The following is a 26,684-nucleotide window of genomic DNA, read 5'->3' as shown; positions in this document are numbered from 1 at the left end:
AGTTCAGGTGAGTATATATTGACAGTATGGTTGCATGGTAGTTGATTATGAATTGATGCACGTAGAGCTCATTGTCCTGCACCTCAGTGTTAGTGCTCTGCCCGTGGCCAGGGCCTAACCTGCACGTGATCGTTCACCTCCCTCACCACACGCTCAACTTGGATCCAAGGTAGGCGCCAGCCTTTCGTACAGACCACATTAGGTGGTTCCAATTCGTAGGTGACCTACGATTTGTCGCACAGCCTTCACGTGATCGTAGCACTTGAGCGTACTTATTTACACCCAGCCTGTCGTATAGACCACGTTAGGTGGTTCCAACTCGTGTGCAGGAATTAGTAGATGAGCTATAGGCTCAGCTGTACAGGTCGTGTTAGGTGACTCCAGCTGACATATCAATTACATTGATTTATTTCACCTGGCTTACTTATTTTATTGCTAAGATACTTGACATGGCATATAACTACTCTCAAGCATGATTTCTACATAGGTATGTATTACTATTTTCTGGGAAATCATACGGGTTTTACAGTGAGGGGTTATTATGTTTAAAAAGATAAATGTGTTTTCAAAAACTTTGTCTTTGCCCACTCACATTTTCTGTTTTGCACCCCTCCAGGTTTAGCTACTGAAAGTTCATATCGACAAGGATTCTTGGCGAGTTTCAGTATAGGTTGCTACTTCTGAGGGTATAATCCTTACCTACTCTACTGTAATTTACTTATACTCTGACGTCACGTGTGAATGGGTTCATTCTCGCTCACCACCGCACTCTGGTATTTAGGCACTCTTAGGTTTAAATTTGTTCACACTTTCCACATCACTACACTTTATGGCTTCGTCACCTTTCAAATGTCAGCCAGCACAACTCGATTCGGAGTCCTAGTGGACATTCTGGGTCGGGGTGTGTCATTTTTAACACTAAATGAATATTTTTAGGTAAAAATATTTTACTATTGAAATAATTAATGATGTTATTTTTTTTTTGAAACAAATTAATGATGTTATTAATATTGACACACCCCGACTGAAATCAAGGCATGTTGGTCGTCACGTGAGGGTGACGTAGCCATGTGCAAAGTGCAGAAGCAAAAGATAATAATAAAAGTATGAATAAATAAAAACCAAACTACTAAATAAACTAATTAAAGTAATACACTAGTGTGAGACTAAGTGTGTTCAACATAATCAGAGCACAGAAAGCCTAAATGCAGTCCAGAACAACGAATATTAAATACACAACACCCAAAGGTAATCCTACATTTGTGATGTTTTGTCAGAACCACCGTCAAGTCCTCGTGAACCACCAAAGCTACTTCTAACTAGAATCTGGAGGGGCGCAAAATAGAAAGTGCGAGTGGGCAAAAACAAAGCTTTTCAAAATCATTTCATTAGCAAAAGTTCTAACCCCTTGCTGTAAAACCTGTATAGTTTCCCAGAAAATAAAATATACACATATATTGAAAACATGTTCAAAAATATGCCATGTCGAATGCCTCCACATAAAATGTAAGTAACCCAGGTAATGTCAATCAATGCAAGTAACATGTCAGTCGGAGTCACCTAACGTGACCTATACGGCTGAATCTAGAGCTCAAATCCCCAACTCACTAACTATACCTACACATGAGTCGGAACCACCTAAAGTGGTCTGTATGACAGGACTGGGTGTAAATAAATACGCTCAAGTGCTACGATCACGTGAAGACTGAGCGAATAATCGCAGGTCACTTATGAGTCGGAACCACCTACAGTGGTCTGTACGACAGGACCGTGCACCTAACTTAGATCCAAGATGTGCGTGTGGTGCGGGAGGTGAATATCACGTGAAAGACTGTGCCCTACTCTAGGCAAGAGCACTAACACCGGGGGTGCAGGTTATGAGCTCTCTATTCATCTCACATAACCACTAATTCACAATCATAAACCATAAACTTACCTAGCACTTACTTGTGCTTCCACAGCACTAAACATACATATATGCAACTACTAATGCAATAATAAATAGGCAAACGCTATGCATGGCATTTAAAACATATAACATTCCATATCATTTTCTGGGAAAAACCACAAGTATATAGGTATATACGAAAAACCAAAAGCTCACTCACTGATATGTGGAAGGGTCGTAACCCCCTTGCCTCAAGTGACTGTGCTCGTCCTCAGGATAGGTCTCACCTATATGCAAAACAACTATAAAAACATCAATTTAAAGCACATAACCAAAACTAGGGAATAATTTCTCATACAATGCTCAAATAGGATGTTTGGATATACCAACGTGATCTACTCAACCTCACGAACATCCCCATATTTTTAAAATTATTTTCCGACCACCCACGCTCCGCCACGTGCCGGCCACACGCGGGCACGTGCTTGGCACACGTTTGGTAACCCTAACGGCGTTAGGGAATATTCTGTCCAAAAATAGAATATACCGTTAAAACTAACCTGACGCCATTAACTGCCGTTATGAATATTCCATTAATCTTAATGGAATATTCCCCTTTGTTCTCCAGCTAGTCGCCAGAAACTGGGAAACACTTCCATTCGTCAAAACTCACTCATTTCTCAACCAAAATTCACGAATTTTGTATGAACAAAACCTTACCACTTTGGAGACCCAAAACCAATGGAATCTCGCCGGAAAAACCCACAATATTCCGGCGAAACCTGTAACTCACTGAACTGGGCTTCTCGATGTCCAAAACACTTCAAATTTCTTCCCCAAGCTTCGTGAGAGTGTTCTAAAGCTCCCTATGACCTTAAAACTCCTCACGATCATGTGTGAATGAACAGTGCATGAAATCTGGGGTTAGGGTTCTCAAGGTTTTCAAAGGTTTCAAGTGTCACAAATGGTATAAATGAACTCAAGAACTTGCAAGGAGTTCGAATCTTACCTTCTAGACATCGATCCGTGCGTGAAAGGTTGGTTTTGAAGTTCGTCCGTACACTTGAGAAGAAGAGAGAGAGAGAGAGAGAGAGAAAGAGAGAGAGAGTATTCAGGACAGAGGGTGGTACATGGGAGAGGATGCTGGGGATGAAGGTGTGTGTGTGGTCTAGATGCAACCAGCCAAACAATAAAATAACCACCCTAAAATGACAAATAACTACCAAGGGCAAAATCGTCATTTCACACCTACGGTACAAATAATTCAAGACGGGCAAATACCCAAGGACCTTAATCAAAAATTGAAAATGAATAAGGTTTTATTCAATGGAGTAGCAAAAGGATGGATGGGAACCTAATTTTTCTTCTCTTTTTTTCCCTTCTCTTTAAACTGACTTATTGACTAACAGCTGTCCAGTTTATTCCTACAGCTGTCTAGAGTATTTCCTAACTATCTAGCAACTTTTTCTGTATATATTTTCTATTAGACTTTATTTTGGATATTATTTTATAATTTCAAGACACTCAATTCTATAAAATCATCTTATAACTTAATATTATTTTTTTCCTTCAAAAGCGATTGGCCAACAAGACGTTAAGTATTTTTTTGTGTTTTTCTTTTTTTTCTTCTTTTTTGTAACGTTATTTTTATTTTCTTTAAAATGTTATATTTTTTTTCCTTAAAATATTATACTTGTTGCAATCCTATTAAATTATGAATGTGGTCATCTAAATCCTATCATATCTGGGATATCCTTGTAGGATTCTACCATATCTATTAGATTAGATATTATCCTATTAAAGTTGTAATCTTATTAGGGTAAAAAATTTACCTTCCCTACTACTATAAATAAAGGCACAATGAGGTAGCATAACACACACATCACAATTACACATCTCTCTTCACAATTAGGTTCAGAAAGATTTTAGTCAAAGGGGAACTTCGAAATTGAAACCTTAGCGAGTAGTGAGCAAAAGCTTATCTTCACTCTCTATTTGGCAGTAATTAGAAGGAGGACAAATGACCAACCTGCCATTTCTATTGAAATCACAATTCAAATGTGCTTCTGATTTGCAGGCTGACCCTACTTTTTCTTTTTTGGGCCATTAGATTCAAGTTTAGAAATCCAAGCTGTTTTTTAAATTGAGTTCAATTTTAACATTGTTTTTTGTAAGATACTAATCGCATTTCACAGACATTACGTGCAGACCAAATCTAAGTCATTGGATCTGATCCGAATGGCCAAAAACAAATCAATCAAAGCAAGCTTAAAGTGAAACCGTTTCATAAATGAGTCATCACTAAGCTCAATAGATGACCTGACAATAATTACTTTTCTTTTCAACTAAAACTCTCATCTCCCCAACAACAGTCACCTTTCATAAACTTGCCTTCTCCTTCGCCCAAAACTCTCCTACAGACGATTTGAAAAAAAAAACTCCGTTGACTTCCTCCTAATTTGAAACTCAAACAAAGTTGTCCAGTGCTTGTCGTCTCTAGCATGAACTCAACTCCACATTGTGTGTTTGAAACTCAGGTGAACTTTGTTCGAATTTTTTCCAGTTGGTTTGACAGAACGCACGTGGTGCTTCCTTCATTCTAATCGCTTTCAAAGTCTTTACTTCCACAATACTCGATGTCATACTTCATTCCCCAAAATCAATTTGAAATTTGGTGAGTTTGGAAATTTGGAACCCTAGAAATAAATTATGTTATTTCTATTAAATTTGAATAATTAATTTAGTGTTTAAGGCTCATTATGCATGTACGTTGATGAAATTAGTTGAAATTAGTGGATATTTGTGGAATTTTTGAGAAATTTGAGTGTGAAGTGGGCTTATGAAGTGTTGTTTTGGGTATGTAGGCTATGTCGTTCACTTCTGTTTTGTTGAAGTTATGTTGTTGAGTTTGGATTGATTTCTATTGATGAAATCTTCTTTAATATTATGAATTAACTTGATATTGCCTAGGTCATGATGTTTTGTTCACGGTAGATATATTAGTTATGAAAACTTGTTGACATGTTGTGTTAAGAGTATATATTGTTGAATTTGGTTGTGTTGAATACTTATATTAATGTGTCCAAAAGATAGAAATTCACTAGGTTCAACTAGCAACAAAAGAAGAAGAATAGTATATGGGAATGGTTAACAACCTATCTCAAGCAACTTATGTGCAAGGAGTCATTTGTCAGAAGTTTAATGACAAACATCTTGCCACCTTTAGGGCATCCTGCTTTGGCCACTTAGACCATGTCAATCAATTGGCCTTCAGTGGCCAATTGGTGCATAAGTTGTCCCTCCGAAGAGTGGCTAATCAAGGGGTAAAGCCAAGACCGCCCCAAAAAGGACGGTTCACAAAGAAAAACTTTTGCTTTATTACCGGACTTAGCAATGGTGAACCCTATGATCTAGAAGTTGAGATGGAAAGCATTTAGCTTTTAAGGAAAATAACTGAAAAATTAGGGTTTGTTGGAGAGAGTAGTAAAGGTAGGAGAGAGAAGACCAAAGGTAAAGCAAAGACCACCCTAAAAATGTCAACAAAAAGATATCGGTGACTTATGGGAGCTTGAAAGGGCATTTAAAGAATAGAAAAATGAGGATGATGCGTTCAAGATAAAGGTAGTATACTTTTCTGAGGTTATGTTAATAAAGGCAAAGAGTAATGTGGTTGTGAATCTAGACTGCCTCCACCTTGTTGAGGATATAGATAGATTCAATAGATCATGGTGTGCCATTTCCTTTGAACAACTACAAGACAACCTCTATTTCGTTGCTTTTAGGAGAGGGAGATGAAGAGCTAATGGTGATAAGGAGGGAGATGGGGAGGAGGAAGAAGAAGGGAAGGGAAACAAGAGGAGGCAGCGATCCGGATGGGGCTGCAAAAGGTTTACATATGCTTTTCAGGTACTATGTGTTGCTTTTGCTGTTAATATTGGCTATATTACTATGATTAAGTACTAATTTAGTGTACATGCCGATGTGGGCAAACAAGACAATTCCCTAACTGGAGAAGTTACACATTATTGTAAGATGATGGATCCGACACCGTCCTAAGACTTCTCTGGTGGAAGACAACAAAGAAGCAGCCCACTTTTGAGCAGCTGAAGATGCACATAATTGAGAGCCGAAAGGTCAATCTATGAACTTATATAAATGTTATGATGTATATGAATGTTTGTGAATATTTTAGTATGAATATGTGTGAGAAATTTAATTGTGGTCAGTGGTGTTAATAAGTAGCCTTTAGGGATTCAAAAAATTGTCCAAACAGAAGTGGAGAAGAACAAAGCTTACTGGACATAGGCCGATGAGGAGGATGTTGTGATGCCTAACAACCTCACTCTCGACAAGAATGATGTCGGTGAGTTGAAAATGCAGATCGAAGAGTTGAAGATGTTTGTACAAATGGCGCATGAGAAGGACATATCTGAATGAACAATGTGGAAGAAGTTGGAAAAGTTGACCAAGATGGTGTAGGATTTAAGGAAGGAAGTTAATACAAAAGTTTTGGAGGAGTCCAATGAGGAAGAAGTTGTTAAGGAAGAAATTGAGGAGGAAGAAGAAGAAGATGATGATGAGGAAAAAGAAGAAGAGGAGGAGGGTGGTGACAATGAAGCTGAAGAAAAGGATGGTGAAAAAGACGGTGATGAGCAAGGTGGTGTGGAAGAAGACGAGGAACAAGGGGAAAAAGGCAAGGAACAAGAGGAAGATGAGGATACAAATGAGGAGGAGCAAGAAACTAAGGGTCCAAAAGGGGGAAGAACCCAATGGATCAAGAGGGAAGAAGATTATAGAAGCTATAGGGGAAGAAGCTTTGAAGGTGGTTCGAGGGATTGTTGATTTGGACACTCCCTTAGATGTATGTGTTGGAAAAGATTCGGCAATATGGATGCTACTTCTCATATAACAAATCACATAAGATAAATATTAGTACATAATAATTTACGTTGCCACAATTAATTAGATAAAATAAACAAATACAATAAAATACTTATCTTTTATGGGTAGAAACCACTCTTTGTCTATATGGAAGGGAAAGGTAGAGCTTGTGAAACTTCTATTAAATGACTGAAGCAGCATTCGTGACGACATGGATGACAGTGACAACACTCTGACCGACGATTCTTCACATAATGTCACACAAATGTGGGATTCGAATGAATTAACCTTCACAAAACTAACATTCACAATTTGCATTTATTCATAGATGCCTGAATGGAGATCCAAAGGTTGTTGAAGAACCACCATTGTCAACTCCAATCGAAATTAAGCTTCAATCCACCTTTGCCTCCTTCCTATCACATCCCGGCCTGTGCCGTCACCACATCCTAGGCTCGACTCCACCGTAGCACGATATTGTCCGCTTTGGACCCCGACCACGCCCTCACAGTTTTGTTTCTAGGAACTCACACGAGAACTTCCCAATGGGCCACTCATCCTAGAATTGCTCTCGTGCGAACTTGCTTAACTTCAGAGTTCCTAAGGAACCCAAAGCCAGTAAACTCCCAAAAGGCCTCGTGTTAGGTAGAGATGGGAATATACATATAAGGCTTACAGGATCCACTTCCCTGGGCGATGTGGGATGTTACACTCACATCCTTCACCAGCTCTCTCTCTCTCTCTCTCTCTGAGGTGAGAACCCAAACCCTTAGCTTAAGACACTCTCTCCCTACAAAAATAAAATAAAATAAAATAAAAAACCATCTAGTGAACCAAAAAAAAATGTATAGGATTACAACGGGTCATAAAGACCAATTTTACATGTGAGCTCGTCAGACCACAGCTGTTTGATTTTGGCACGCACGCAAGGTCCGCACTTTAGACACGGCCGTTATAACATACTTATATCATAAGAAGACTATAAAACTTTCCAAGCAATACATATTTAAAATCGAATTGAATACAACCAATTATGAAGAGGTAGATTACAAACAAAAAACATATAGGGAAATTTTATTTGAACCCATATAACCTCTTTTTACACCCAACTTAAATTTTTTTAAATGTTAATTGTCACATCCCGGCCCAGGCCCCCACCACATCCCTGGCTCGACTCCACCATAGCACGATATTGTCTGCTTTGGGCCCCTACCACACCGTTATGGTTTTGTTTCTAGGAACTCACACAAGAACTTCTCAATGAGTCACCCATCCTGGGATTGCTCTCGTGCAAACTTACTTAACTTCAGAATTCCAATGAAACTCGAAGCCAGTGAGCTCCCAAAAGGTCTCGTGCTAGGTGGAGATGGGAATATACATATAAGGCTTACATGAACTTCACCCCTGCGCAATGTGGGATCTAACATTAATTGCCATTTTTATCATATTGTATAATTACCATAAAATACAATATAAAATTAATAATAAAACTTAAATTTATTAATAAACCCATACCCTATAATTAAACCCACCATCACTCCTTGTTTATTCTATGTTCAATCCGGCTAAAACCCTAATAGCTCTTATAGAGAAAAACAAACTTCTTTTTTTTAATCGATAGATGGTGATTTTGAAGTTTTGAATACTCCAAGTAAGGTATAAATCAATTTGTGAAAAAAAAATATATAGTTTAATTTAAATTTTTTAGAGTTTAGAAGATGAGTATTTGGGTTTCATTTTTTTTTTTTCGTCAATCCAGGTTGCACATAGTTTGTTAAACTTTCTATGGGAAATAGTGCAAATGTTACAAAAGATGTTTCAGACACCAAATTCACTTGATACAAAATCCTGTTTGCAACAACCGCAGTGAAAGTATTAATAATTTGTTGCAGACACCAAATTTCTTGGATACTAAACCCTTTCTATGGAAAGTAGAAGTATTAATAATTTGTTTGGCATATTAGAAAGAAAAAACTGTTTCTTTGGCATTACAATTTGTTGCCGTACTAGTTTGTCCTCCCATATTAAGCGTGCATTAGTTACCATGCTATCACTGACCTTTCATGAATAAGTTGATAGCCCATGAAAATCGAGGGGCCTTTGTTTTACTAGGAAGATTATACAAAAAAGATCAAATAAGATGCACACATACGAGATGCCATAGTGTTGTAAAAAAGCTCCAGTTGGAAATTTGAAATCTTAACGAAAAAATCAAATAAGATGCAATGAAGCAATTGATAGAAAAAATCAAAGAGAATTTTCAAAAAGCTCAGTCACTAGCTAAAAGCTTAAGAGGAGACAAAGGGCTAAAAGCTCTATTTCAAAGAGCTCAAGGTGGGAGGGGAGTCAAAGGACCCAAAATATTTTTTATTTCAAGTTTCTTTGAATACACAACTTTTAAAGCATCTTCTTCTGCTCAAGAAAATCTATTATTCCTACATGCAAATAAAATCACGGGTACATGAATATCAAGAAAACAAGAAATTGAAAGTGTTAGGTATATCGAAGATTCATAAACAAGTAGAAACTTCACCAAATTATTTAATTTTGGATTTTATTTTCTAAATGGGTGTAAAGATAAATTTACATTTTTAATTGGATTTGGGAGGGTAATTTAGGTAATAATTTTGGGTTTAAAGAGATATTAATTCTTTAATTAAAAATAATAAGGGTTTAAAGAGTAAGTTAAGTGTAGAAAGAAGTTATATGAGTTCAAATAAAATTTCCTAAACATATAATATAGGTAGTTAAAAACGATTTATTTATGATATAGGTAAATTATTGATAAAAATCTATGATATAGGTATATTAAATAAGTAAAAGGACTGAAATTGACATGGTTGAAGGGATTTAGTTCTTATGATTTAGGATACTACAAACTTAACACAACAAAAGGATAATAGTTATTAGACCTATCTTTCAAAAAATGGGCTACTTCTAATAATACCGCACAGAATTGGATTTATATTGAATTTAGCTTTTCTTTTTTTTTTCATGGGCAATAAACGTGAGGCCCCGATATTAGTAAATAAATTTGTAAATTTGAGAATAAAATTGACATGTACTAACTTTTTTGTTTAGATTCATAGATGATGACTGACAAAAGAAGGGATTCCTAGACAAAGAAATTTAGAAATCTTATATGGAAGAACATAAAATTTAGATTTATGAATCCGCCCTTTAAATTTTATCTAAATAATTATAAAACTGAAAAGACGCAGAAACACTGGTCATAGCACAGTGTTGTTCCGTTTTTACCCCCACTTAGTCTCTTCTATTTCATTTATGCCACTATTCCCTTTTGACATCTGGGATGGCACTCAGAGACTCACAGTGGCTCTCTTCGTTTCTGCTCTGCTGCAATTAAATTTGCTTTCGTCCCTGGAATCCGAAACTCCCTCATACGTCGCTCCTCTCCATGCCCGCCGCTTCCTTTTCATCCTGGCCTTTACTGCAATCACGCCGCTTTCCCTGCTTCCGACATCGTTCTTTTTATTGGCCTTTGTAGAACTCATGCATCTTTTGTTGATTTCAAATTTTCGCTATCAATCACTCTCAATATTCCACAAAACAACATTTTCTGTTCACATATATGGGTAATTAATTTGATTTGGTTTCTGGTCAGAGTTGCATTTATATTCTGCATTTTCTTGAAGAATTTAGTGTCTAATTTGAAAATTTCAGGAAGAATATTTGATTTCGTGCAAATCCCATCTACTAAAATGGAGATTTTTGGTATCCAATCTAAAAACACCAGCAAAAATCTTTGCTTTTTAGTAAAATTTGGTGGTTCACTGGAAAAGAATCAAGGGTGCTAGAAAAAATTGGCGGTGAGGTTATAAGAATATAAATATTGTTAAACGTGTAAAAAAAATTCATATTATGTTTGGAATTTTGAGCAATTGGGTGTGCTCAATTACTACATGAAATTCAGAAATGCAATTCGGAATTTCAATTGAGATCGGGATATGATTGTAGAATTTGGATCATGTTTGGTTGTGCTGAATCGGGTTTGATGGAGAATTTCTGATCGTGATCAAAATCATGGGTTTTGTTTAAAAATGAAATTGGATTCAATCATATATAATACTTTTAGAGAATGAAAACTTTATATAATGTTTTTAGAGAATGAAAACGAGAAAGTGGTGATGGACACAAAATAGGTGCCGATCAATTATGCTCGAACCTTGGAATGTGGGGTACAAACATTATAAAAGCACCAAAAACCAAACTCAACTTCCGGTGACTTCAAAGACAAGAAGGGCTAGAGCTTTGGGAGACATATTACGTTTCTCTGATAGTTGTTGAGATAGGTGTGAGACTCAAGGTCATTTTTAACCGAATGAGGGTCAGAGGTCTCTCTTTAGCCCTATAGTCTTGCAACAAATTATCTTTTAATGAACAGTGACAGGTCATATTTCATATCATCTTCAACCGAGGGGGCCAAAAGGTCATAGGTCAAACATAGTCATGTGACAAAAAATCATCTCCAATTGAGGAAGCCAAAGGGCCTTAGGCCAAACATAAATTATTATTTCAATTTAAAGCCTAGAACAACTTAAATTTAAAAACTACAACTTAAATATTAAAGACTACAACAACTTAAATTTAAAGACTATAATCATCATCATCATCTGCTATTGTAGGAGCATAATCAGATGTAAACAACTCCCGTCAGGCCATAATTTCCCTCTTTTTCTTATCAAAATATGTCTTACTCATTGGAGTGTAATCCGAACTATTCCTTTGCATGTTTCTATCATCCATCTCTTCTTGTATTTGTTTTGCCCATTCTTCGTGCCTACGGTTCCTTTCTTCCGCGGTAAAGGCATTTTGCTCCACCATTAATTGCAATGAGGCCGCCATTTCCTATTGAAAGGCGCAATCATCCTTTGCCTTGCCCTTTTCCTTCAATTTTTGGGCCTTGTTTCGTCCCGTAGCCTTAGGTATGGAATTCACCCCGAGACGGATTTTCTACCCTTGTTTCTTGAATGGTAATAACACCCACCATTTACAAATTTCCCAACAACCGTGATGACTAAAGGGTTTGGAGTTGTCCTCCATATACAATTGCTCCGCTTGGTGAACCCAAAAAATATAATTACAAAAATTAAAGGAAATTAATTTATGAAATTAAATGTAATATAATTAAATATTTAAAATAACTTGTGAAAACACTTACTTCGTCATAGTAATTGGCTCCGCTTTCTTGTCTGTTGCCGGCCTTTAACACTACTTGATGCCATTTATTCAAACTTGGATGAAGATGTTTTTTCCATCTTGAAGAACAACTCTCATGGTTTCCGGAATTCGGTGGAGTGGTGCCTTCGTAGAACTCATAGTACTTTTTGGACGTACGAGTCCAAACACCTTCATTTGTTTGAGAACTCCCCTTTACATCATCTTATAAGACCCATCTATAAGGCCTGCAAAGAGTTTCATCTTCTTTTCGGGTGCAAACCTTACCCTTCATTGTAGATGTGGCCATTTGAAAATTATTGAAAAACAAATGAAGGAAAGATTATTGGAAGAGGTAAGAGAATAGAATGTGAAGACTTGAAATAAGATAGTATGGAATGGTGAAAATTATGTGAGAAATGACGTATGAATGGCTTAGGTATTTATAGAAAAAAATTAGAAATTTTTTCTGAAACAAAAAAATTCAAATCCAACGATAACCTGGGGGCGTATGAATGGCTTAGGTATTTATAGAAAAAAAAATTAAAAAAAAATAATTTAAATCCAACGGTAACCTGGCGTCATGCTGACGCCAAGTAGCTGTTGGGTTTGAAAGTTTGGGTCGTCTAGGGGTTGGTTGGCTGGCTCCTTTGGGCCAGTCGGTGGGCCTAATTTGGTGGTTTTGGCCCCATGGGGCCCACGAGCCCTTTGGCCTATCCCTTGGTTGGAGATGGTTTTCGTGTCATTTCGAGCTATTTTTAGCCCTATTTCCCTCTGACCGGATCGGTTGGAGATGGCCTAAGCACCCCGTTCTATGAATGCACCACAGTTCATGCCTTTTGGTGCAGCTTTTCTCCTTAAACACAATTCCACCTGCAATGGCAGATTAGCTTTCAAGTCTCTAATTAGTGTGCAATTATAGAGTTTTGTTCAAAAAGTTGCATATATTTTTCACCCATATTTTCCAGGACAAAGGGAAAAAGAATCAAAGAAATGGGTATATGTGAGTGTTTGATCATCCCATTTAATGTAATATCACGTGGAGAGTGTGACATTGATTGTGGTTTGTGAACACTACTGTCAAAAGAAGAGATAAGGTTAAAAGATGTGTTTGTGCTCACCAAATTGTTGGTTTTTGTAGAGACAGCTTCTGTTATTATTCAGTAGATATTTGCTTATTCTCAAGTGATTTTTGCTTTTTCTTTTAACAATTAGTGAGTCGGCTATGTTAGAGGGATATAATCCTTACTGATAGTATAATGTTGTTTTTGGTAATTAATTCTGCAATAGTCTATAATGACAATCGTAGTTGAATTGCATGTATGAAAATTTGGCCTTTTGTATGGAATAATTGTGTGATTGAAACTTTATAGTATTTTTTCCAATTTCCAGCTTTGAATTCACAGAAAGAGGTAGTTGTCATCGTGGTTAGGTAAGGCTCAAGAAAATAGTAATATCAATTTTTAAATAAACCCTTTTGTTGAATTTGAATATTTGCATATTTGATTTTGGTATTGTATAAATAGGATTTTTAATTTTAGTCTTGAGTAGGACTTTGATTGATTGTGCATTATGGGAGGAAATGTAGATTGAAAGTGTCTGCTTACTGTGCAAAAACCATGTTAACTTTTCAACATTTGAAGTACAATATTTTAGGAAAACACCATATTTATGAGAATGGCAATAAGTTAAAACATGCAAGTCTATCAATACCAATAGGTTTGCAGATATAGTCATTAGTAATCATTGTTCTAAAAATCCCCACCTAGCGCCTAAGGCGCTAGGCGGCTGGCCACCGCCAAGATTAATGTCTAGGCATTTGAAAATTAAGAAAGGGTGCCTAGACTTGTTGAGGCGTCCGCCTAGATCGCCTAGGCACCCACCTAACTCACCCAAACCCATCTAGACATCTGCCTAAGTTGCAACTCACTTAAACAGAAAACAAATAACTTTCATTTTGCATTTTATTTTTTCAATAAATTGTAAGAGACTTGTTGAATACTTAAATGAACACACATTATATGTTTGTTCCCCATATTTTTATTATGTTCCAATACTTCATAATATATATATGTCATTCTATTTTGTAGTTTATGATGAAATTGTATATATTTTAAGTATAAATAGACACTTAATTACACGAAATATAATAGATTTACTTAAGTCTACCTAGGCACTCGCCTAGCCACCTAGGCGTTGGGCCTCAACCCGCCGCCCAACTAGTGCCTAGCATCTTTTAGAACCTTGTTAGTAATGCTTTTATGGTTTTCTTTTAGGGTTATTATACAAAATGGTCCCTGAGATTTGTATGACCAATAGAAATGGTCTCTGAGACTGAAATTCAATAGAAATGGTCCCTGAGATTGTCCACCATCCATGATTTTGGTCCTTCCGTTAAAAACTCTTTGGGCAATTTTCAAAACTTCGTAACTCAATCGATTCTTAACCAAATTTGACCCATAACATATCAAAATGAAGATAAGAAAATGTAGAACAAGATTATACTTCTTGACGAAAATCAAGATATGAAATTAAGTGATTCAAAAATGAAAATCATACTTCTCGATGAGATGAAGAGAATGGTATCTTTAGTTACTACTAACTCGTCTTGGTTTAGCCAGAAAACTGCTTGCAAGTGGCTAACTCGAAAATGGTTAACCACTTTCGAACCATTGTCCGACCAAACCACGGTAAGTTAGCCTTCGAAAAAGGTACCATTCTCTTCATCTCGTCAAGTAGTATTATTTTTGTTTTTGAATCACTAGATTTGGTTGAGTATTGAAGAAGTTATGAACCTTTAAAGTTTATCCAGTTTCCGGTGAGTTTCCCAGTTTCCCTCAGACCAGTCACCTTTCAGGCTATTTTCCGATCATCTCCGGCAACCATTGGGCTTCCAAATAGGTATAATTTTATTCTACACTTTCCTATCTTCATTTTGATATATTATGGGTCAAATTTGGTTAAGAAACGGTTGAGTTACAAAGCTTTGAAAATTGCCCAAAATTGTTTTTAACAGAAGGACCAAAATCATAGATGGTGGACAATCTCAATGACCATTCTATTGATTTTCAATCTCAGGGACCATTTATATTGATCATGCAAATCTCAGAGACCATTTTGTATAATAACCCTTTCTTTTATGTTGAGAAAATTGGGATTCCTTTTAAAAGACCTTATTGATTATATGGTTAGGGACTACTTACTGGAACTACTGCAAAGCTGGCAACTTTGCTTTCTTTATCAGTCACTAGAAGAATCGTGGAAGGGGATGAATTTATGAGGGTTGGCTTACAGATGACTACCATGTTCATCGTTACTATTCAGGTTCGTCCAAATCTTGCTCAAAGAGCAAACTGTCGATGATTTAAGCTGGTTGCAAATAGTATCATCTCTTTATAAATAACACTTTAAAATCATCTATCTTAGTGTAAACATGTTATATGTAAAATAATATCACCCTAAACGGTCTTAAAACCAGCAGCATCGCGCGAGGGGCTCAATTGCTAGTAACAACTATATTACCAACTAGGCACCTCTTTGTCTTTTCACGATGAAGTAGAGTTTCAAGTTTCTCTGATAAGGTTGATATTTCCATCAAAAAATTCAGAGAAAGATATGGAAATTGGGGTTGAAGTCTAAACTTCACCTCATATTAGAGAAACTCTAGAGTTTAGGTTAAAATCGACATATATCGTCCATATTCCTAACTCATTTGTTAAATATTAGAGAAATGCTTGTATTTCGTCCAAACCAATATTTGACAATCCTTAAAGTTTCATTTTAAATTTCCATCATTTCCACCGAAAACAACCAATATCCATATCAGTATTCGATCTATGTCCGCATATTTTCACAAATTTACATACTGATATTTTCATCAATACCGATATTTTAAAGATGCCTAAATCAGTTGTGGCTCTTGCTTATTGTTCACATGTTCTTGAGCATAAATCAATAAATCTTAGAAAGAAAAAAAACATTTTCTTTGGTACCTGTACACAGTTGAACATTTTTTTTCATAACTTTTAAGGGTGGTTCTTTTCTGTGATTTCAGAAATTGAGGATCCATTTGAAAGACAGTAGTACCGATAGACACTTGGACACCTATATATATGTAAGTTATTGTAAATATGCTAGTCATTGTAAATGTGGTTGTGAATAGATTTTCACATGTATATGTTAATCATTGCAGTTTTTGGTCTTTTTTACTGAAATTGTTTTGGTCCCTGCCACTAAACTCTAATTTCTGCTATTAATTGCTGCTGAAATGTGACTTTTGCTATTAATTTTTTTCCCTTCATATTTATGCTACTTTTGGATTCCATTCGAATTAAATAATGTAGTTAATCTTCATATGAATTCTCTCTGCAACAATAATTAGGGATTTCAGTTTAAATTATTACTGATTTGTTCTTGATCTGGCATTGAATCTTTCTTAATTTGGACTGCAAATGGTTCTGACGTGGAGGAGAATCTGCAAGAGGTTATGATCTTGCTCCACTTAAGTACAGCTGTTCTTCAACTCATATAAACTTTTTGGTAGGGTTTAAGCTGTTAAGAGTTTTATGATTTTGTTAAAGCTTTTTAGCAGCAGAAGCTTTGGTCTTTTGTAGTTGCGTTATTACACTATACAACTTGAGTTAGTATGGGTTTCTTGCTAACTGATATCACTTAGGAATTCTAAAGGAAGTTGCATTTTACAATATACAACTTCAGTTAGTATCAGTTTCTTAATTAGTGGCATGTGAATTCTTAATTTAATTTTGGAAGGAGATGCGTTTAAAGTTGGTGCTATGCGATGAAGTTAGCATTCTATTTTTTATTATATACTGGTGGTGAACATTTTTAGCATATTGGTTGAGAAAGATTTTTCATTTTCTATAAAATAAATCTTCATTCTCACCATGTTGTTGATGTTTTTTGTAATTTGAGTTTATAGTGCTTCTAAATGCTATTTTAATTTTAGGAATTTGAATAATTGTTTAATTTCGGTTAATGCAGGATTTGAAATTTGTGATGATCATTTTTGTATTTCTATAAATTTTGAGACAAAAAAGCATGTGAAAAAGCACATTAGTCTCTTGGTATAAATCACATTAGTCTTATTATGGCTAGGATAAAAAACCATGTGATAAACTATGGCTTTTCAATTATTTTATCATGCATCTGTAAACCAAAGATCTGATTAAGGCGAAAGAGAAATAGAATTGCCAGAAACACAACTACATTGTCGGGTCTAAATCTTTTAGACACAATTAGTTTGATTTAGGAAAAGTTTAGGACAAAGATAAGTCTTCGTTCTTCAAAGATCAGAAACGTGACAATGTAGTAAGGGTGTAAGAGTTTCCCAGGATGAAACAAAAAGAGGAATACATTCAGCATTTACACACTAAATTAGGCCAAGAGTGAAAACCAACCAGCAAAGATTACGGTAATTCACTAATTTAGACATAAACCAGCTTTGAGAGTGATACTCACCCATTGTCGGTTTTCCTTGCAAGCATATTTCCTACCCAAATTTTCCCAAAATGTTCTCAAACCGTTGCATTGGCATATCTTTCCAACTTCTAATAGTCTCTGGTGCTAGATCATCTTCTAACTTCATTCTAAACAAATAGATTTATAATTAAAGACATCTAAAGGAGGTAAGTAAACTGTTTAACGAAGAGGAAATTCGGAAGAAAAACCAAATAAACCACAGTCCAACTTTCACACACCCTCCGATGTCATTTAATATTAGAAACTGTCTCCTGAATTCAAGTTTGCCTAGAGGTTCTAATTGTCCTTGCCCATCGTGTCTTAATTTGTGCTTCGAAAGTAGATAGTTATCACAACCAAACAGTTGATCACGATGATGCTTTTTGTAATTTGAGTTTATAGTGCTTCTAAATGCTGTTTTAATTTAGGTCTTTGAATAATTGTCTTCGGAGTAGGTTTTTCCAACTTCTAAATACTGATTTACTCTTTTCTTGGTATCATTGATCCAACCAAACTAGGTTTTTGCATCATGTACTTTGATAAATATGATTGATTGATATATTGATTCTTTTTATTATTCATGTGATGAGATGTTGCCTAGAGAATGCATCGTCTCTTGCAAAAACTTTTTTAATATCAGATTGTAGTTGTTGAGATTAGAGAGCTATTTTGCTCCTTATTTTGTAGTTGTTTTTGGTTTTTATAGTTTGTGGCCTTGGCCCTTTACTGTTTAGGGAAATTTTTTAGGTTTGTTGCTGTTACAGGGTTAGTGGTAACGGATTTGCTATGTTTGTAAATTTTAGAATTTTGGGTACTCGGAAGGAACACTTGGAACTTTGGCTTTTTCAGGTATATTCATTTATAGCGATTTTGTAATTATGTTAAAATTTTTATGCATGCTTGGATTTTAATGGGTCACCCTTTATTTTTGGGATTTTCTTTGCTGTCAATCCGACAATCGGGCGTCAAATTTTGCTATATCCTCAAAATTTTTATGGAGTTTGTTGTATATTGACTCTCGATGTCAGCTTAATAGAGTAGCAATGTAAATTAAATTGCTTATTTTATGGATCAATTCACCAATCTCTCGCTTTTTCTTTCATTTGGAGATAACTGTGTACATGTGTGGTTTTGTGAGCATTACTCATGTAAAACATGTGTTCTCTGACTTGCTACATTTATGAATGCAATTGTATTGCCGTAGCATTTTCAGTTAATTTTCTATGAATATTATTCATGGTCTGAAAACCCGCAGCAAAGCGCAAGCATTCCTACTAGTTGTAAACTATTTATCACAGAGATTTTGACCGACAATAGATTTAAATACAGTTGCCAAATACCAATGAGTTACAATATACAAACCCTCAGGCGATAAGCCCACTATCGTATGAAAAACAAGCAATAAAACAAGAATCACACCCGAGTAGAAGGCCAGCTTTAGTAAAGTTAGCCTTCCTTAATCATCTCAGTGGTCTTCTCCATGAATCATCAGTGATTGAAACGGAACCCTCTTAATTTCCACTAGTGTTGAATACTCCTCATGCATTGGCTGCTTCCATGGTTCCCCATCCATCTGCATATATGCATTTCTCCATTCCCCACCCCTAACTTCCAACCGAATTGCAGCAGCCTAATCAATACCAGAGTAAGTTTAACTTGTTAAATAAAAGAGTACCAAATTTCCAGCATATTGAATCACAATGCATGCTTATACCTTAGAAAATAAACAATGGCAGTCACTCTGGACAAATTAACAGGAAAAAAACAAGGGCACAACATCCTACTTTCACAAAGAAAAAATATATATATATTGAGAATTGTATAACCGACTTCAAAAGGCAAACACAAAACGTGTAACAGATTAGGATTATCGATCTAATATGCCTGCACCATAAAGTGTACCACACTAACAACTAAAAGCATCATGAGCATATGTAAACATCTATCTCAGCGTACACAGTTCCGACATTGGCTAAAAGTTCATACCCTCGACAATATGAACCTAAAAGGAATTTTCAATTCAGATTCCCTTTCTGTGATTGTGGTTGTAGATGATTGGATTATTAACTAAGTGTCGATTAACGTGCTTGTTTCTTATTGGTGACGCATCATTTGGTTTACAAATTTGATCTCCCTAGCATTATTCATTATTTAGACAGAAGGAAATTTAATTTGTTGAACATATATACTTTGACCAAGTAGGACGAGCAGAAGACAAAATGCCATTATTCGAGTACAAAAATGCATCACAAAAATTAAGATTCTATACAAAAGCATTCTGATGCTATCAATAGGCTAAAACACTTCTGCATGCTGTGTAAAACCTTGAGATGATAGCAAGTAAATAGACACTATTGCAGTACCTGAGCAATGTGTTTCGCAGAGATGAGTTCAACCATAACAAAAGATGCATGCCATCCTTGTTTCAGGCCAAAAATTTCAAGAAGGCCATCATCAGCATGGGCCTCCACAAATCCTCTCTGAAACAATAAAGTTTAAGATAACTATGATTAGCTTGCAATTCAGCAGTCATGCCAATAAGCAGGATTCAGTGAGCACATTGAATGAAAGTTGCATGATAACCAAAACTTTAGATTCTACTAGCATAATTCCAGTGTAAACAAAATTAATGAATACAAAGTAACTGGTATACAAACATGAACTAAACTTCCAGGACCTACTTCCAGGCATTTAACAAAAGACAGCTAGAAGCCCAAAATTGCACGAGTAAACTTCCCACCTTTAAACATGAACAACAAAACAAAACATGGCCAGTCACCCGTTAGTTAGCCACTCATATTCCATTGGTTAGTAGTCAAAGCTGTTTGATTAGATTTGTTATGAGTAGTTAGCCAGCCACTGTTAGAGATTCATTAACGCTAAAGCTATTACTTGACTCATTCCTGAAGTGCAACATATATAGTGCTGTACTCATTAGATAATCGATGAAAGCAATTATTGAGTTTCTCTTTATGTTTCAGCCGCTCTCTGTCTGATAGGCAAACACCATATAATAATATAATACCTTTTCCAAGTACTCTGGCTTCAGATTACCCCATGGATTTCTTCCACTCCCATAGTTATGAAGATTTAGAACAACAATTGCCCGTACGCTGAAAAAAGATATAACATAAGCTATTGCAAAACAGTAACAAATACAGCAAGAGAAGTTTTATTAGTAGTACTCCAAAAATCTCATTCTGCACTCCTCACAAGTGCATTTTCCTTTCTAATTATAGAAAATTTGGAGTGCAAAATGAAATTTTTGGAATGTCAATAACAATTTCCCTTAAAGTACTCCATATCTGGCAACATTTTAGTTTAAATTACCTTATGTTCAAAAGAAGAAAAACAGATTATAAAAGGAACAAGTATGCATGTGGATACAAATGGATCAGGACCAAATGAGTGATGCATAGTTTAAATTTCCTGGGTTTAAGTGATAGATAACTTGTTTTTAATATAAGGCAAGTAAGAAAGGGAGGCAAGCTTGAAAAAACAAAGAGATTACCAGGAGCTATTATATGTGCAAAAGAAAAAAGAGGAAAGAAAAGAACTGTACCTTGAAGGCACTGGAATCTGCTCCCACTCTGAGCAATTTACCTTTTTGACATGCATCCTTAGGATGTTCTTTAGTCCCCTACAACCAGAAAAATAATTGGATACACATCAGAAAAGGGACGAAAAGGAAGAGAAAGCATTACAAGCTTTTGGCAATTTTACATGATGTGAAAAGTAGCCTCCGTATCTTAAATTTTTCCTCCACATAATCGATAATTATATACACTCTTGGTGCTATGGCTTAAGATGAAAATATAATCACGAAGCTAATGTGATTCATTCAACAAAAGAACAAGAAAGGATGTATAAACTATCCCAGTTAGAAAAGTGTCCAGAACTATTCAATTACAAGCACACTACTCACATCTGGCATGAAAACATATTTTAATTTCTTTTGAGGGGAGGGGTTCGCTTCTACTCCCTCCCACACAAACACAAGGACGTATTTCAACCAGGGACAAGAGTTTTGTATTCTTTGAGCAAGCAAGAAGCCGAACTACAAGTGAATATTAAACAGTCCATTTTTTAAAAATTGATATTGGAAAATCAAAAGGCAATTAGAGTCGGATTAAAAAATGAAATCTCCTTTAATCAACACATATAATTGTCAGCATAAAACAAAATAACAAGGTGAGCAACCATCAAAGCAAATAAATAGAATACTGTATCAGTTTAAAGATATCAAACCTTAAACCTGGATCGCTAGTGCAAGGTGTGAAAAACCAACCTTGAGTGCAACTATAACCTGAGTAAACCAACTGCAATAACAGATTGATCAGTTACAATATAAATTCTTCGTTATCAATTATCAAATACTGCTGCATTTCATTACCAGAAAACAGATAAGATTTTATGGTTCATCATAATAATACATAAATTTGATAGGACGTAAAAATTGAATGAAAATGTGAGAATCACATCATAAGATTTGTAGTATTCTTATAAGTAAAAGTAGCATACAAGCTTCTAACACTGTTTTCTTCTGTTCCAAGAAGGAAATTATTATTATACACGTTGCTTAAATGGACACTGTTCTCAGCTCTAATATTCCCAGATTACCATGCAAATTAAATAATTGATAAACCTGCACCTCACAGGAATTCAAATCATATGTAAAAGTAAAAAGATATTCGACCAGACCTTATTCGAAACTGGACCTTGTGCAAGATAGGGTTTTTCGTTTCGTAAATGGTGGAATCCATAAGCAACTTGGGCATCCATTCCTGTATAACCAAATAACGGAAACAGGATCACGTAACCTACAACAATAACCTATTAAACATATTTTTACGGTATAAATCATCTTTCTCTGATAAGAATTATCTTTGCAAACAGAATTTAATCTTAGGTGATGGGGTTTGGGGACAAGGCCAAGATTTAGATGTAAAACACTCTTTACTCAAGACATCTAGAGATAATTGTTCAAGATAAAGGTATGGACATCTCGACACCTGAACAATACATGTAGAATATGCAATTGAATCCAACTAAATCCATTGTCTATATAATAGGGTGATCTCTAGAAGTGCAATTCCTTACTGGAATAGTAAAAAAGAAACATGGCCTGAACACGAGTATATGTGTTCAATACGTCGTTTAAAATTCTACTAAAAATCTAAAATGCTTAGTACGAACACCCCCTTAGAGTATATGTTCAAATAAAACCATAAACCAATGAAGACAACATACCTATACTGAAGTAATTATAAAACACTCCTTCGTAGCAAGTAGCTTTCTCAGGCAAATTCCCTTGAATTTCGAATCCCTGCAGTCACTAAAAAGTGTCAAACATAAAGTATAAAATCATGGTATCATTCGGCATGTGATGTAGGTGACTCTGGTAGGCCTATCAGGATCAGAAATTTTAGAAATTAGAACAAAATTTATCGCTATAGAGATTCATTAGGTGCAGAGAAGTTGACAAAATAAAGATTACACAAGGAGAAAAGAGGTAAAAGTGAAGATGGAGATATGAAGGGCGCCTTTCATCAGCACTTAATATTCATTTTTCAAAACAATAATACAAAATGCTTTGCCAGAAACAGTCTTATTTTAGTTTCCAAGAGATTATCCTATTTAGAAGAGATAATGTCATCGGTTCAGAGAATTGAGCAACATAAACATTCATTTTACCCAGCAGAGTAACTCAAAAACCGGAACATGTATTTTCACAGTATTTAGTATCTAAATAAAACTCTTATTTGTAGAAATTAAGCATCCAAAAGGTAAAACAAAAGGTAAACCCAGTAAGAGTAGCAAATCAAGAATAACTAGACTTACAGTCTCATCAAGAGTGCAGTCTTCAGTAAGCTTCAAAGAATGGGGAGGATCCATATCTGTACCGGCTGGCATTGACAGCACAATATGCCAACTGCACCATAAGAAAAGCAAATATGAATAAAACTGCTGGCTGGAAGAAAAAAAAAATAAAAATAAAACTAAAATAGTTATACTGTTAGTACAATCACAGTTGGTTAATAATGGGACCTTATCCCCATATATATACAGATAAGAAAGGAGCAACATATTGGGCCATGTATAAACTAGTGAGGGACAGAATAACTCATGAAACACAAAAGACATTTTAGAAACTATGTGGCTTGTCATTATTCATTATAACAATATTTGCGAACCAACTGGAACCTTACAACAAGTTTCATACACACACACACACACTTCATCACTTTCCTTTCTGAAGCTAGATACAAGGACAACGTTAAACTTGCCTACAACAAAACAGAAATCCAGACTGACCACCAAATATCCATCAGGTACAATATTTACTATGTAAGATCCTTTTAGGAAAAATAAAAAGTACAGAACAATAAAATGTCCTTGCTCTCTTCCTTTTGGGGGAGAGAGAGAGAGAGAGAAGAGGGGGCAGGGGGTAAAGAAAGGAAAGTAAAAATCAAAAGCAATTTAAAGGTTGATAGTAGAATGCAACAGATTGATTTCAACTCAATTCCCAATGTTTTGGAACCACAACATGTTTGCAGGGGAAAAGAGGGGAAAGAAGGAACCCACATCTCAAATGCAAACAATTCTCTAATAAAACTTAACCAGGACATGAGAGTGACACAAATTCTAATTTCACTGACCACTAAGTCACTAGCTAGGCACAATTATTTACTAGACATGATTAGAGAAAGACCTCAATTCTACCTGCCTTCTAAAAATATATATAACTGTTACCTAATAAGCTTACCTATCCAAACGGCATATTGGACCTGCAGTAGCCCTGAACAGAGTTTTTTTAATGGCCGATTTCCAGGCAAAAGGGAATGAACCACCCTGATGAGAACATATATACCCAATGCTCAATAATGCAAGAAAAATCTTCCACAAACTAAAAATTCATTGCAAAAGAAGGCTTACCCAACCAAAACTCCTGGAAAGATCATTTCCCGTGCCAAGTGGAATAACTCCTACTGGAGGAACTGGTTCCCGACCCTGTTTCTGGAGTTCAGAGAGGCAACCAAGTACCCAACCGACTGTACCATCACCCCCTGCAACCTGCCCAATCATTCCAATATCTTGCGTGTCAAACAAAAATATTGTAGGGATCTCACTAGATGCTAAACTCAGAGTAATTATGTGATATGAGTTTTAAGTAAATGTGCCGCAATCATACCATAACCCTGATCTTTTGACGACACTCTTTGGCACAAACATCACCAAGATCAGTCAATATCTCTAGACAACCCAACCCATACTGAACAAATTCGTGAGGCTTCACATCTGAGAGGTCAAAAACCTGCATAACAAATTACTTCAAATTCAAGCAAACCACACTTTACACAAATACAAGAAATATGAAGAAAGCCTCTATAGAAAACAAAGAAAAGGGACTAAGAAAACAGAAGAACAAAATAAAAAGACTACTTAGATGAGAAAGGTCAGCCTACATCAAAATGCACAATTTCACGCTAAACATACATTCGACTAGATGGTTTTAATTCCAATTTTTTTTCCATTCAGCATTTAGTAATCTAGGAGAAAGTAACCACTTTGACTACTGAATCGATTCCACAAACATACGTAACGATGAGGAGTAATTCAATTTTACTTGAATCTAAAACATGATTGAGAAAATGATGGCACCATTTTAGCCAAGCTTGTTCAGTCACATCCTCAAAGCATTTCTGACCTCACTACAGTCGTATCGATAACAGAACTAAGGTTAACTAGCAAAGATTGCAACACTTGCAAAACAATCCTACACGACTTTCTTCCTCTGCTTCCTTTATCTAAAAGTAAATTTGATAAATCTTGGCTTCCTTCAAACAAACCCCAAAAGGTTCGTAACATTACATGAACTAGCAGGATAAACTCACCCATCAAAACCCAAAAGTAAAAATATATATAAAACAAAAACAAATTTAAAATAATAATAATAATAATAATCATACGTAACCAAAAACCCCATAACCATACGTGAGCAGTAAGGAAAACAGACACGAACACGTAAAATTCATGCGCGCACACACATACATCATAAATGAATTTTTCCAGTTCCCGAGAAAATTTAGTTAATTTATAAATCATATTCTCCAATGGGTCACCAGAAAACCCAAAAAATTCAAATGGGTCGGCCAGAAAACGAAAAATAAAGCAAAATTCAAAGGGGGCAGTTAATGCAAATTAAATAAACTTGAAGGAAAATAAGGTACCTGTTCTTCTCCCATCAACATTTGGAGCCTCTCCTTGAGCATAGGGCCGTGCCTTCCACCGCTTCGCGGATTTATAAACACAACCATGGGCGACTCCGGCGGGTTTTCCTCCACATTCCCGACGGCGGCCGTGGCGACGAGGTCTCGCCTTCCTGGAAGCCAGCTCTCGCCGGCTCTTGGGTCCTTAAACCGTATGGAATCGCGCATAGCGAAGCGGAGGTACTGCGGCATCAAGAGCTTCTTCTTGAGGTCCTCCTTATCAATCGTCATACCCGATAGGGTACAGCTCCGGAAAGAGTCAATCATCGACGACCGCGCTGTGATCCGCGTCGTCGACGACGACGGTGAATCCATTTCGCTCTCTATCTTTCTCTCTGTGTTTTTCTCTCCCTCTCTCCCTCTCTAGAAACCGCGTTTGTAATTGAATTTTCAAAGAGTGCCAATGGGAGAGAATGATGTGGTCAAGCTGTCAACATCATTCAACAATATTTTATTTATTTATTTATTTATTATTTATTTGGTAAATATAATATATATATACATAGTTTCTATTCTTGGCCGTCAATACTCATGGTTAGGACATCTTATCTCAAATTCTCAAAATAGTCTCTTTGCACGCGCTAATGCCCATGCAAAAGGCTATTTTTTTAATTATTGTCACTACTCTCCTCTTTTTATTCGATATGAAAAAATTAGAGAGAACAATTATAATTATATATACACATGCGATGCGCGTGGAATAATTTAATCAGTGATACTAGTAAAACGGTAATACGTTTCAAATAAACAAGTTACCTAGTAATACAATTTAGTAATATTTCTCTTAACTTGTAAAATCGTTTAGAGGGTGTAGTATGTTAAGATTTATATGACCAATTTGTTACTAAGTTTTTTTTTTTTTCAAGTTTTCATTATTGAAATGGTGATCATGGCCATAACAAAGTGGTTTTATGAAGTGGTGGTACCAGCAACAATGGTGATGGAAGTGTCACGAGGTAATTGTTGACAAAATGGTAAAGCTTGTGTTT

At 35.8% G+C, this 26,684-nt stretch overlaps 1 protein-coding gene across 1 annotated transcript; it reads right to left on the bottom strand.

The window, feature by feature from the left end:
• Positions 1-18,631: 18,631 nt before the first annotated feature.
• LOC103967898 (diacylglycerol kinase 7) lies at positions 18,632-26,084 on the bottom strand. Its single transcript, XM_009381227.3, has 12 exons — positions 25,657-26,084; positions 24,618-24,740; positions 24,362-24,499; positions 24,192-24,277; positions 23,267-23,357; positions 22,676-22,751; positions 22,127-22,209; positions 21,674-21,744; positions 20,988-21,065; positions 20,451-20,538; positions 19,789-19,905; positions 18,632-19,055 (listed from the first exon to the last, which is right to left on the bottom strand). Exons 1-12 carry the CDS (start codon positions 26,008-26,010, stop codon positions 18,891-18,893), a joined length of 1,470 nt encoding a protein of 489 aa, XP_009379502.1. The 5' UTR covers positions 26,011-26,084; the 3' UTR covers positions 18,632-18,890.
• Positions 26,085-26,684: the final 600 nt, after the last annotated feature.

This window comes from the organism of the source record quoted next, unplaced genomic scaffold (assembly GCF_019419815.1).
Source record: "Pyrus x bretschneideri cultivar Hongxiangsu unplaced genomic scaffold, Pyrus_bretschneideri_v1 Contig54, whole genome shotgun sequence".
In the NCBI taxonomy this organism is placed as follows: Eukaryota; Viridiplantae; Streptophyta; class Magnoliopsida; order Rosales; family Rosaceae; genus Pyrus; species Pyrus x bretschneideri.
This window is presented reverse-complemented; position numbering and strand designations above follow the sequence as displayed.

Excerpts from the sequence above, each read along its gene's own strand:
- LOC103967898 (XM_009381227.3), bottom strand. The coding sequence starts at position 26,010 with ATGGATTCACCGTCGTCGTCGACGACGCGGATCACAGCGCGGTCGTCG. Across the intron at positions 24,500-24,617 it reads GTCAAAAGATCAGGGTTATG|GTTGCAGGGGGTGATGGTAC; the intron begins GTATGATTGCGG and ends ATGATTGGGCAG. Across the intron at positions 24,278-24,361 it reads TTTCCAGGAGTTTTGGTTGG|GGTGGTTCATTCCCTTTTGC; the intron begins GTAAGCCTTCTT and ends TGTTCTCATCAG.